Source organism: Mercurialis annua, linkage group LG5 (genome assembly GCF_937616625.2).
Source record: "Mercurialis annua linkage group LG5, ddMerAnnu1.2, whole genome shotgun sequence".
In the NCBI taxonomy this organism is placed as follows: domain Eukaryota; kingdom Viridiplantae; phylum Streptophyta; class Magnoliopsida; order Malpighiales; family Euphorbiaceae; genus Mercurialis; species Mercurialis annua.
Window position 1 is genome coordinate 19,183,398 of NC_065574.1, and position 11,902 is coordinate 19,195,299.

The 11,902-nt window shown below is 33.4% G+C and overlaps 1 protein-coding gene across 1 annotated transcript; it reads right to left on the reverse strand.

Annotated features, from left to right (window-relative positions):
* Positions 1-837: 837 nt before the first annotated feature.
* LOC126680662 (protein kinase and PP2C-like domain-containing protein) lies at positions 838-11,383 on the reverse strand. The gene is made up of 11 exons (XM_050375819.2): positions 11,009-11,383; positions 10,753-10,919; positions 10,606-10,673; positions 10,307-10,530; positions 7,523-7,574; positions 3,697-4,249; positions 3,137-3,206; positions 2,826-3,045; positions 2,642-2,746; positions 1,248-1,343; positions 838-1,163 (listed from the first exon to the last, which is right to left on the reverse strand). The coding sequence occupies exons 1-11, from the start codon at positions 11,224-11,226 to the stop codon at positions 969-971; spliced, it is 1,968 nt and encodes a 655-aa protein (XP_050231776.1). The 5' UTR covers positions 11,227-11,383; the 3' UTR covers positions 838-968.
* Between the last annotated feature and the right edge of the window lie 519 nt (positions 11,384-11,902).

The window sequence follows — 11,902 nt, forward strand, 5'->3', positions numbered from 1 at the left end:
CGTTGTTATTGAGTTTATATAGTGGAAGTAAATTTCTAATTATAAAAGTGCGGAGAGTAAACAAATAAAATGTTTAAAGTCGTGATGTATATTTTGTAAGATTTCCGTGTTGATGTATATTAACATATTATTTTTGTATTTTAGGTAAAAATGTATTTCTCTCTTTCAATTTCAAGGGGGCCCAATGTCCCCTTTGGCTCTATGCGAAATCCGTCACTGACTGAATGTATATATTATATTTTGAATATGTATTAAAGCTATACACTATCTTTAGAGGTTAAAATTTCAATAAGAGCGCAAAGAAGATAGATAAGAATATTTACTATTATTGTTGAATTTATTTTATATTATTATATAAAATTCGATATTTTTATAATATGACATATGTAATGTTGATATTTCTTGTTAATGTCGATAAGTAACAAGATATTCTTTGATAGTTTTTGCTTGTACATGCATAATTTAATCATACACAGTTCAAATGATTTCACAAAATTTCATATAATTTTATTTACTTTTATAAAAATTAATTTCAATTAGCTTCAAATGGTATCACAGTTTCATTTAGTTTTAAAATGTTTTCATAAGATAAATAGAAGTTATTTTAATTAATTTTATAAAGTTTCATACAATTTCAATTCATTTCAAAAGATCTCATGTAAATTCATAGAATTTAATTCAAAATTTACTTTTACATAATTTCATAAATTTTATATGGCTTTACTTCATTTTAAAAGTCTTCATTCAAAATTATATAAAACCATGTTAAACGATATGAAACCATAAGAAATTGTGGCTAAAACACAACTAAAATACAAGACGACGCGTAGCTTGGAGTAAGAAAATAAAATAATAAAATTTTATACAAGAAAAATAAATAAATCAAACCTCATGTACTTTTAAATGAGTATTTTTAATTAACCCTCTCTTTTATGGATTTACACTAGTAATTAAAGTGGGGTAGTGATCTAGTAAATTCTGTGAGCAGTAGAAACAGGGCGCAAGAAGACAACAATGACAGTGATGTTATCTTTGCTACCTCTCTGTGCAGCCTCTGTTGCCAATCTCTTGGAGCACATTCCACCTTCTTTCACTGTGTCCCTTATTAACTCTATCACCTCCTCATTGCTCACAACATCCCATAGTCCATCACTCCCAATTACCTGCAAATTCATAACAACTTTTTTACACCAACAATTAACTCAAAATATTCAGTAAGCCAGCAATAACTAAATAGATGGTCTTACCAAAAATTCATCCTCCGGCGACAGAGTCGTCTCGGTTATCTCCGGTTCTGCAGTAACTGCAGGCTTTAGATCATCATCACCAATGGAACGCGTGACCTTTTTAAACAAACGAAATGATCATTATTTTCAAACAAGGTTCAGCATTAAAGTAATCATACTCTTTAGAGTATCGAAACCTCTAAAATTGCATACACAATCACAACTGAAGGAACTTTCTAGTTGTAAAACTGCCATTTTATTTTCAAGAAAAGTTATTGTCCCCCTTCATTTCCGTCATTCTGAAAACCATTCCCTTGATACAGCATTTCTAAACTAAATTGAAGTTTCATCGTATTGAACTCTTTAATACTAGAGACTCTTGGATAAATTTCTTTGGCACTGGTCAGTAGAGTAAATAGTACACATTCAAGCTCTTTTGTTCAAATGACAGCTGATCCTATACAGGTCCTGAAACTCTCAACATAGATGGTATCCAGACATTTGGCCTCAAAACGAAATTCAAATAAATTTATGAATTTGTTGACCTATAGATACAAGGAATACTAGATAATTAGACATACAACGATTCGTTGATTCAGAGAATGCTGAATTTATTATTTAATTAGAAACTGCCTGCATAGAGTTTTACGCTTACAAATAGATATGAAACTGAAGAAACTCTAATCCTACGATGAAAATGGAAATCCTAAACGAATTTAATAAAATTAACCATATTAATTAAGAAATTGAAAATGCAATTTTAAAGGCCATGTGTATCGATCATTGACCCGTTTTCCATCAAATTAGGCCCACAAGCAATGTAGATCATGAGCAAACTCATGTATATCGATCATTGACCCATTTTCCATCAAATTAGGCCTAGAAAACGCATAATTCACACACTTTAAACTTAGACAGAATCCAATTTGTCGATCTAATTTTCCCATAAATTCTAAATCAGCATCCATATCCGCATCATCCCCCAAACAATTGGGATTTGGGAAGCTCACCAAACTATTACACTTTTGCAAGGAGAATTTACATTTACTTTCCTACAAGATTCCTCAATTTATGGTATATATACCGTTCTCAAAAGCTACTTCGACATCACATTTTGGCAAGGATCAGAAGACGAGCACACTAAATGTTTTTGGCTTGAAACTACCAAATTGATCAAATTTGTGTCAGGGGTTCCCAACAGAAAAATTTATTTGTTCTTGTTTGCGCTTTCTATCAAAAGGAGCTTTAGTGGATAAGGGTTAGTCATCATACAGACAAATTTCTATTTCTAATTTGAGACAAGGTTCTCCACAAGCCCTCAAATGAATGAATTCATAAAAACAACAATAGCTTTCAGACGAACAGAATTGTAGATAAAAGATCCTAGAAAGGTCATAAAATGCAGAGGGGAAAACCTGGAGTGCAGCAGAGCCCACCCTCCAAGTATCAAATTGCCATTTTACTTGTCCCCCTGCGCTGACAACACGGTCCCTCTCCTCAAGACAGCTTGCAATATGATCCTAAAATGTCAAAGTCAATTTGTTTCAAATTTTACCTGATAAGCATGAACCAGAATTTCTTAAAACAAGATGAACACACCTTACTCAGAGAAAAGGCATGGCCAGACCTGCATAAAATTGTCCTGCAATCACCAGCATTGGCAACAAAAAGTTTGTTTTGAACTATTAAAGCAACAATGGCAGTGCAACCAGGATGCCAATCTTTCTGAATAATTCCTCGTAATTTACGAAGAGAATCTAGTTCACTTCGGAATGCAATGTCTGTACTGATGAATGCTTCAGATAATGCACTGGTAGGACTGCATCCATACAAAGAATTTTGTCAACAATCAATAACATATAGTACCATTGGTAGAACATTGGAAAAAAAATGGCCAAAGGAGGATAAACCTTTTTACATAACCTAAACTCCGCAAAAATCCTGGCAAAGCTTGAGCTGAAAACTCAGCAGCTGCTGCACCTGCACAATATCCAATCACATCCATTCTCTTACTTTATGGTGAAAACATTAGAATTAAATGGACTGAGAAACAGGATGAGGAAGAACGATTCAGCCCTAGTAGAATCCTGGACAATATACAAAATCTCTCTTATCTACTGCAGAAATTTATCCTTTTTCATCTTCTAATTTCAACAAAAAGGGGTTTCATGATCTATCATGTAGCAAATCCAGTATATTTGAATTAGAAGATAAAAGCAAGTTTCTGTCCCACTTCAGTAAATAAATGTGGAAAAGCAATATACAAGAAGAATCATCTTTTAATTTTAAATGAACCCAGAAGTTTGAAATCAATGAATCATTTTCTCAGAAATATCTATATAAATTATATCAGTCACTCTCAGAGTCCCTAATTGTATATGAAGTTTCAGCAGTTATCTGAAACATTCTTCCTCAAATCCAGCCCTAGCCGACAAATAATATTTAAAATCACCCTTAGGCCTTAGCAAACCTCTATGACCATCAAAGATGCCAAAAACATGGACATCCTTTTCTCCGCACATGTGGGGCAAAAGAAAGTGCCTATCCTCCATAGTTTCCCTTTTCCCACATGTAGCAAAGGATCCCCAAGAAAGTACTGGATGATAATCCATAGGATTAGGATCACTAGAAGAATCGAGCCAATTTCTCAAACTTAAATCAACTGCTAACAAAGTATTCTTTGATATTTGTTCTCCCTGAGCAGACCAGTTAATACTCTCACGGAATTGAAGGTTATTGTCACCATCAATGCACTGATCACCCTGTAAAATGGTAGATTCACTAATGGCTAGATTTTCTCCCGTTGTTTTCTGTGTTTGTTCCAAAATGGAACCGAGTTCCAAAATAATATCAGTAAAAGAAGGTCTAATAAGAGGATTTTCATCCCAGCACCTCTGTATCAATGAGAGCATGCCTGCTGATGCCCCGGACTCAGGACCAGCAAGAGCAGGTCGCAGGTTACCAGAAACCACTGCTGCTGTAAGTTGCTGTTCTGTATAATTCATCTCCAGAACAGTGTGGGCCTGCAAGCAGATGAAGTGTCAAGAAAAATATTGCAATATTTGCTGTCAGTAGAGAAAAAGGAATAAACTTTGCATACCAACAATACCTAACTCAAATAGGACTTTACACTCTTAACATCTAAATATCCAATATTACTAAGTCAGAACAAATGAAATGGAATAGATTTGCTTTAAGTCTGTCTATCCACAAATAGATATTTTCATATTTTCTGTGTGATAGTCGAGTAAGCAACTAAGGAATAAGTTCCTCACACTCGGTTTGGAATAGGCAAGACAAGCAATTATGTATTGCTTTGGATGCCAACAAAATTCTCACCCTAATAGAATTTCACACTCTTAACATCTAAATATTCACTGCTGCTTAACAAAAACATGAAATGGAATATATTTTCTAGAGATCCATGTCAGAATATCAGTAAACAGATAGCTTTTTGATATGTTGCATGATCTTTGACAAAGTAACAAGAGAATAACTTCCTCACGCTTGATTTTTAGATATGTTGCATGATCTTTGATGAAGTAACTAAAGAATAACTTCTTCACACTTGATGCAAGAACAGAGAAAACTATTGTCACCAAGAAATACAAATGTTTGAAAATTCTAAGAAAACTAATAGCGCCTGGGAGATCCTGCCAGGAAAATTTGTATTGCGAATTCTCCCACTCTGCCCCATAAACCTTTTCCGAATATCAGTAAATAATGGGAAAAAAATATATTTGTTTAAATTCCGCTTTCCACAATCCAGTTTCAAGTTGTCCAGAATGGAAAAAATCCGCCAAATGAATAAGAAATATCTATAAGCAATTTCAATTTCTAGTATCTTCTTTAAAAGGCTAAGGGATAAATATATAAAAAATACTCCAATCACTCCACTTATGATGATCTTTCAACAAGTCCAACTTACACTTTCCTCAATCAATTCATAATGAACTTGTAAAACTGTTAGTAAAATAAATGGCATAGAATTAGACAGAACTACACATAGTCTTTACAAGGAACAATTATTGATAATAGCTCATCTAGATGACATGTGGCTAAAGATTTTTTTTTTTCAATTTTCTTTCATCTACTTTATCTCTGACATTACAGAAAGCAACCATTATATTGCAGAAAAGTCACCACTACCATCAGAGCTAACCTCAACCATCAAAAGCTGTGAGAATCATGAAATAATCAGCCACGTCTTAAATTAGCAAAGTCTACCCATCATTGTATCATTCACATACGAAAAATCAAAGCATGACATCAAGCAGGGAAGTTCGTAAGGCAATCACAAAACCTAGTACACACATCACTGTGAGTCCCCAAAATAAAGGCTTCATGAAATGGACTCAGGATGAAGTCAGAATCTTTCGTGAAGTTGTAGAATCATACCAATTTAAAATGAATTTTGAATCAGCTCCCTTTCCCAATAATATTTTCCTTACTTTAGATAACTACCCAAAAGTACATCAAACCAAGAAATAAATTAGATATGGCACATATTAAAATGAAATAAACAAGATTTCCTTGAAAGAGTTGGCAGCCACCACTAAAATGAGTAACATAGAGGATATTGCCAAATGCAGCACATCATATCAACTATTATGATGTTAATTATGCATACAGCAACAACCTTTAATTTCTATCTATGGTTCTCTATTTGAAACGGAAACTAGTCCAGAACATGCATTAATGTCTTTCAAACCTTTTATCAACTGGATTGTAAAATCGAAAACATTGATTTCAAAAAATATGCGCCTCGATAATCTTGTGGAAAGTCAAAATATGATTGGGGACTAAAAGGCTGTAAAGAAAGTTGGTTAGATGCCAACGGTCCCTGGCAGTCGAGCTATCATAACACAAATTTTCATAATATTGTATAAACATATTTCATCCATCTCATAAAGATATGCAAAGTTCATTTTATGAAAGGATTAAGAAATAGTAGTTACATTGGTTTAAATTATTTATTTTTCAATAATTTTTAATTATACCCTTAATTAATTTCTTTAGATAAATTAAAATAATTAAGTTATTAATTTATTATTTTCAAATAAATAGTTTTTTTCAACTCTCTATTAAAAAGACATACTCCTTCCCACCGATAGGCAGAGTTTATTTTTCACAAGGATTAAGAAATTAGTTACATTAGTTATTTTTTATTAACTTCCCATTGTACCCTTAATTTAATTATTTTAGATATTCTCAATATCATTAAGTGTATATTTTGAAAACACTAATTACATTTTGGAAATTAAGTATACAAATTAGAAAACTAAGTTTACATTAATTTGTTTAGGATAAAGTGACTTTTAATGATGATTAATAAAATAAAATAAAAATAGTTGAAAATAATGTATGATAAAATTGGTATTTCAACATAATTATTCAAACGACAGTAGCAAGTTTTCCTATATTTTGCGACACCCAAAATAGCAAATTTGTCAATTTTTGTGGGACAGATGTAGCATAATATAATCCAACATAGCTTAACTAAAATCTTTGTGTTGGCCAGTCATATCATGAAATTTCACATGCTTATTAGGTCATAGAAAACCACATGTTGCCTGTTGCATCTAATTGTATGATGCAGGCTGTGTGATGATATTAATTTACATTATTCTCACGACCCAAAGATAATTAGAGTTTGTTACATTTTTTAGGATTGAACTCGTATTTTAACATATTTTCGTACACAAAGTCTCTACAACACTCCTTTTGGTAGAGATCACCAAAGTGTCAACTATGGCATGATTTATATTAGAATTAGTTCAGAACTTAATCTCATTCTAGTTACAGTTGATTATGTGAAAGGGTTTTATGCTATACCACTTGATATAGAGCTCTATATCTTGATAAATAAATCTGGTATATGCAGGCAAATAAAATGTTTAGAGGCTGAAAATATTTTGTTTATTTATTTATGTATTCCAGTCTTCCAGAAGAGTTCAAAGGAAAAGTTGTCAGACTTAATTGTAAAACCTCTAATGTAGTTATGTTCAAGGTTAGTTAAACAAATGAAACATATAGGAAGTATAAGGCCAAAGATTCTAGTAATGGTACAATGATCAAATCAAATGTTACAATACAACTAATCACAATAGATCATTCATTCATATCATCTCAATTATATGCCAATAAGTAGAAAACAGAAATCCAACTATCCAAACAAACGGGATGGTGAATCAAAATTTACAGTAAAATGAAGAAGAAACTCAAAATAGATACTGAGGTACAAGACACAGAACAATAAATAAATAAATAGCCTGCTAAACATAAGAAAGGCTGACCTGAGCTTCTGCACGAAGATCAGTATATGGGACAACTCCGGTTAGAAGCTCACTGCAGCAGCATTCATAAATAGATGTTTTTATATGTAATGAAAAATTGAAACCAATGTTATACTAAGTACGAATATCAATAAAAGCATAAAATTTGCATGGACAATATAACATCACGCAAAGCAATCTTTCCTCTATTAACTAATAAGAGTAAATGATGTAGGTCACTTTGAGTTAGTATTAGAGCGATAAAAGAAACTGAGAAAATCTTGTCTCGAGATCAATCTCTCCATCTTTCTATCTATCTCAACTTAATGTGTAATTTTCTTAAAACTGAACATATTCAGCTTTAAAGAAATTCCCACAGAAAAAATTTGATTACATTTACAGGAGCCTAATCAAGATTATTAAAGGAACTTTGTAGTACAACTTCTTACTATAGTTTATTGCACTCTTTGTAGATTGTGATAATTCTTAATCTCGTTTTACTACCTCAGTATTTGATACCCGGTCATTACCAACAATACCTCAGTATTTGATCCCCTATCACTACCAACATTTTCTACTGGTATTTTCATAAGTGTCACTATAATGTTCTTTTTCCCTTGATTATACACAGCCTAAAAAACAATAATTGATTTGTAATTTTAGGCTGCAGAGATATTTCATTTCATATATATATTTTTAGCAAGTAACAGTCAAAATGTTACTTGGACAAAAATAGGACAACTTAATAGTAATTTAATTAGTGAAAACACAACAAGAATTAACCAGATGATTTGTTTTTGACTATTCAGAGTTAAAATTTAGTTCTTTGAATTAAGTCTGAAAATTTGGCGCTTATTTGCATGGAAAACTTATCCAATAAACATTGAGCAAATAACTCCATTAAATTCAGCCGAAACCAAATGAAAAAGGAAAGAAGAAGAAATGGAAGAAATCCTTTTATCCAAACAAACAAATGAGAAATCAAAGCATTCCCCTATCTTTCCCTTTCATCAAAAGATACATCTGTTAACTGTTTTATGTTATTTGAATTGTTAAGGTTGTCAGTTTTAGGTGGTGACTAAAAGGTTTCTTTCTGCTGCAAGAAGAGGTGGGAGGGAAAAGTAAAAGGTCATCTTACATAGAGAAGGAAAAAGACAACCCAACTCGTAGCTAACTAGGACGCCATGTGGCATCCACATGAATGACATGCTATATCCTTCCATGTGAAGGCTAGTGTGAATTCCAACAACTATCATTGACAAAGGGAATAATTGAAGTGTCAAAGCCTGATTAAAAGGGTAAAATTAAAAGCGCCGGAATTTGACTATATCAATAACTCTACCAACTTTAAGTGCAGTTATCCCTAAAATGTTTCACGGCTATATCTATTGGCTTCTGATGATGAAGTTATATGTACTTTGATTAGAACTTATGGAAAGCTGAAAGCAAGTGCAGTGAATCTTTCCATCCATTATCATTCAAAGTACTTCCCTCTCTTTTGGCTCTACGTGATTTTCAAACCTGCTGGTTGTTCCACTTAATATCTACTCGGACATTCCTTTTAATGTTCTATATTCAAAAATCTTAAGTCTTAAACATTCTTTCTCTTCCAATATCAAAACCAGCTTTCTACATCCAAACAAATAGTTCATTTTTTCTGTCTTGCTGCTAAAAGAAATTCAGTCAACCTCATTCCCCTACTTGGCCCAAAAAAGGGCCTTTTTGGCCAATCATCAATTATCAATTCAAAGTCAAATTCACAGTCATCCTTATCTTCTAATGTTAAACCCCAATGCCTGATTCCACCAAGCTCTCTCTCACCACAAACACAAATGGACATGCGAATAAAATCCAAGATAATTTTTAGCGTATGATTGATAATGTAATTAGCATCGAGGAAGTTATAGACTCCATAATCCATCCCTTGAGTACTTAACTACAGTTTTTATAGGATACTTTTCAATTCTGGTAGAACTAGCGCTTCTTCTACACGGTACAAATTAGGACTTTACTGAAATCAACCACAAGGACTAATTCTAAATCTAGGCCACAATTCAATCAAAAATACATTAACACCTCAGTCCAAAATAAATTAACACCTAGAATTATTCATACAGTAACTTAATAGCTCAATCCTGATTCTCCAAAATGTTGGTAATAGTTTCCAGCAATAAATTCAAATTTAGTCCTTGCCTCCTTTGAATTCATGTGATACTTAAGTTAATGTTGGACATGGAAAAGTTTATTTAGCATGCAATTTTATGCCAAAAAGTAATAATGATTGGTCAAGACTTAAATTTGCAAAGCTAAAACAAAGAGCCAAGTGCCTAAATGGCATATTTAAAGCAAAATGTCGATAGCACGAGAGGCAGAAAATTTGCAAAGGTCGTCAAACAATAGCAATATAAATGGTTAACAATAAAACCACTAGAAAAATCATAACATTCGTTCTATTTTAATTGAACAAAAGCTTACGGTTCTTGATTTTACCATTTACATTGTTCATATAATTTTAACCCTGTTTCTTCTATTGAGAAAGCTTAACTTCTCTAGTTTCACAACTACTATCAACTAAGCTAAAAACATTCATGCAAAAAAGCTTTCCAAGGTGCAATTAGCATTCACACAATTACAGCCCAGCTAAAATTGCTTAATGGAAACATATGCAAATGTAAAGGTATTATCATATAACTTAGGACAATACGATTATATCAATAATATAAAACTGTATAAGCTTATGCGGTTTCAATGTATAAGATGATCCACAACTTGGCACAAACGCAAGATATAAGTTTAAACTCTTACTTGACCAATATCCCAAAACTGTAGACATCTGATTTTTCGGTATGCATCTCCTTTCTCAAAATTTCAGGGGGCATATAAATGAGTGTACCAACCATGTTCTTTTTGTGGAAACCACCGGTGGGCTTTCCCGAGGATCTCCAATTCTCAAGAGAAACTTGTTTTAGATTGTGTCTGTATTCTGCCAAGCCAAAGTCTGCTAGGTGCGGACAAAGGTTTGTGTCGAGCTGTATGGATGGCGTTGTCAATTGATATTAAGAGTTTGTAATGCGAAATAAAAACAAAAAATGGAAGAAAATTACAAGAACATTTGCTGGCTTGACATCCCTATGCAGAATCCCTAGGTTATGCAGATATTGCAAAGCTTTTGCTGGAAGAAAATGAGAGGAAATGGATGTGATGTTATATCAATAGAATAAAGCTTAATTGAATACTGGAGAGAGGCATACCGAGGTGAAGCGCGATGAGGAGTACTTGATGAATACTGGGATTCCATTCATGGACATGTAGTTTGTCAGCAAGATTGCCGCCTTGGTAGAGGTGGAAGAAGAACATGTAATTGGGAGGTTTTGCATGAGCAGCAACGAGGCTGGCGATTCCCGGGTGATCCAATGTGCTGCATAAACCAAAATCAAAAACAATGTGAACAATAATAAGGTCAGAGAAGCAAGAGAGTACGTAAAATGTGATGAAAAAAAGAGAGACCATAAGAGTTGAAGCTCCTTGTGGAAATTATGAATGGCCTGGGAAGTGGAGAGAATGGGCTTCTTAACAGCAACTCTTTCGCCATGGAGGAGTCCGTCGTAGACGACACTCTCGGCCCCCCGGGCAATAGGGGAAAGGAGGGCGTAAGAAGAAGGAGGGAGGTGAAGAGGGATGGAATTGCTGGTGCAGCACCCCCTTATGCATCTATTCCCCTCCATTTACTCCTCTCCCACCCCTCCTACTTTCTCTTATACGCAATTCAACAAAACAACATAGCTCTGCTTTCTATTTTTTTAGGAAACTGAGCTCTGTTTGGAAGGAAGGAGCATGTATGTAGTTGTTTCATTTGTCACGAAATTTCCAACCATCTCTATATCACATATCTTTCATCCAGCCCAAACCTATCTTTAAGTCCATCTACTTTCATCTTTTTGATTATCTAAGTCTTGGCCAAACTCATATTGAGGTTCCTCTATTTTACATTTTTTTTTCTGTAGGTCTTTATACTTTATTTTTGTATTATCTGATCCCTCTACTTATCTATTTTTTATTTTCAGGTCCTTTCTGAGTTTTTTCCAGTCCCTCTACTTACAATTTTTGTTTCCTCCAGCCACACAAAAGGACCGGAAAAAACTCATAAGGAACCTGAAAATCAAAAATAGGTAAGTAGAGGGACCAAATAATACAAAAATGAAGTATAAAGACTTACGGAAAAAATATGTAAAGTACAGGGATCTCTATATGGGTTAAGCCTTAAGTCTTTCTTCAAAGTTTTATGAGTGAAGGTTTAATTTACCCTCTGAACTTGGCACGAAGTATCAAATAAACCCAATTTTGCGAAAGTGGATCAAGTCACCCCACAACTATGTAAAAACGGATCAAACACCCCCTTCA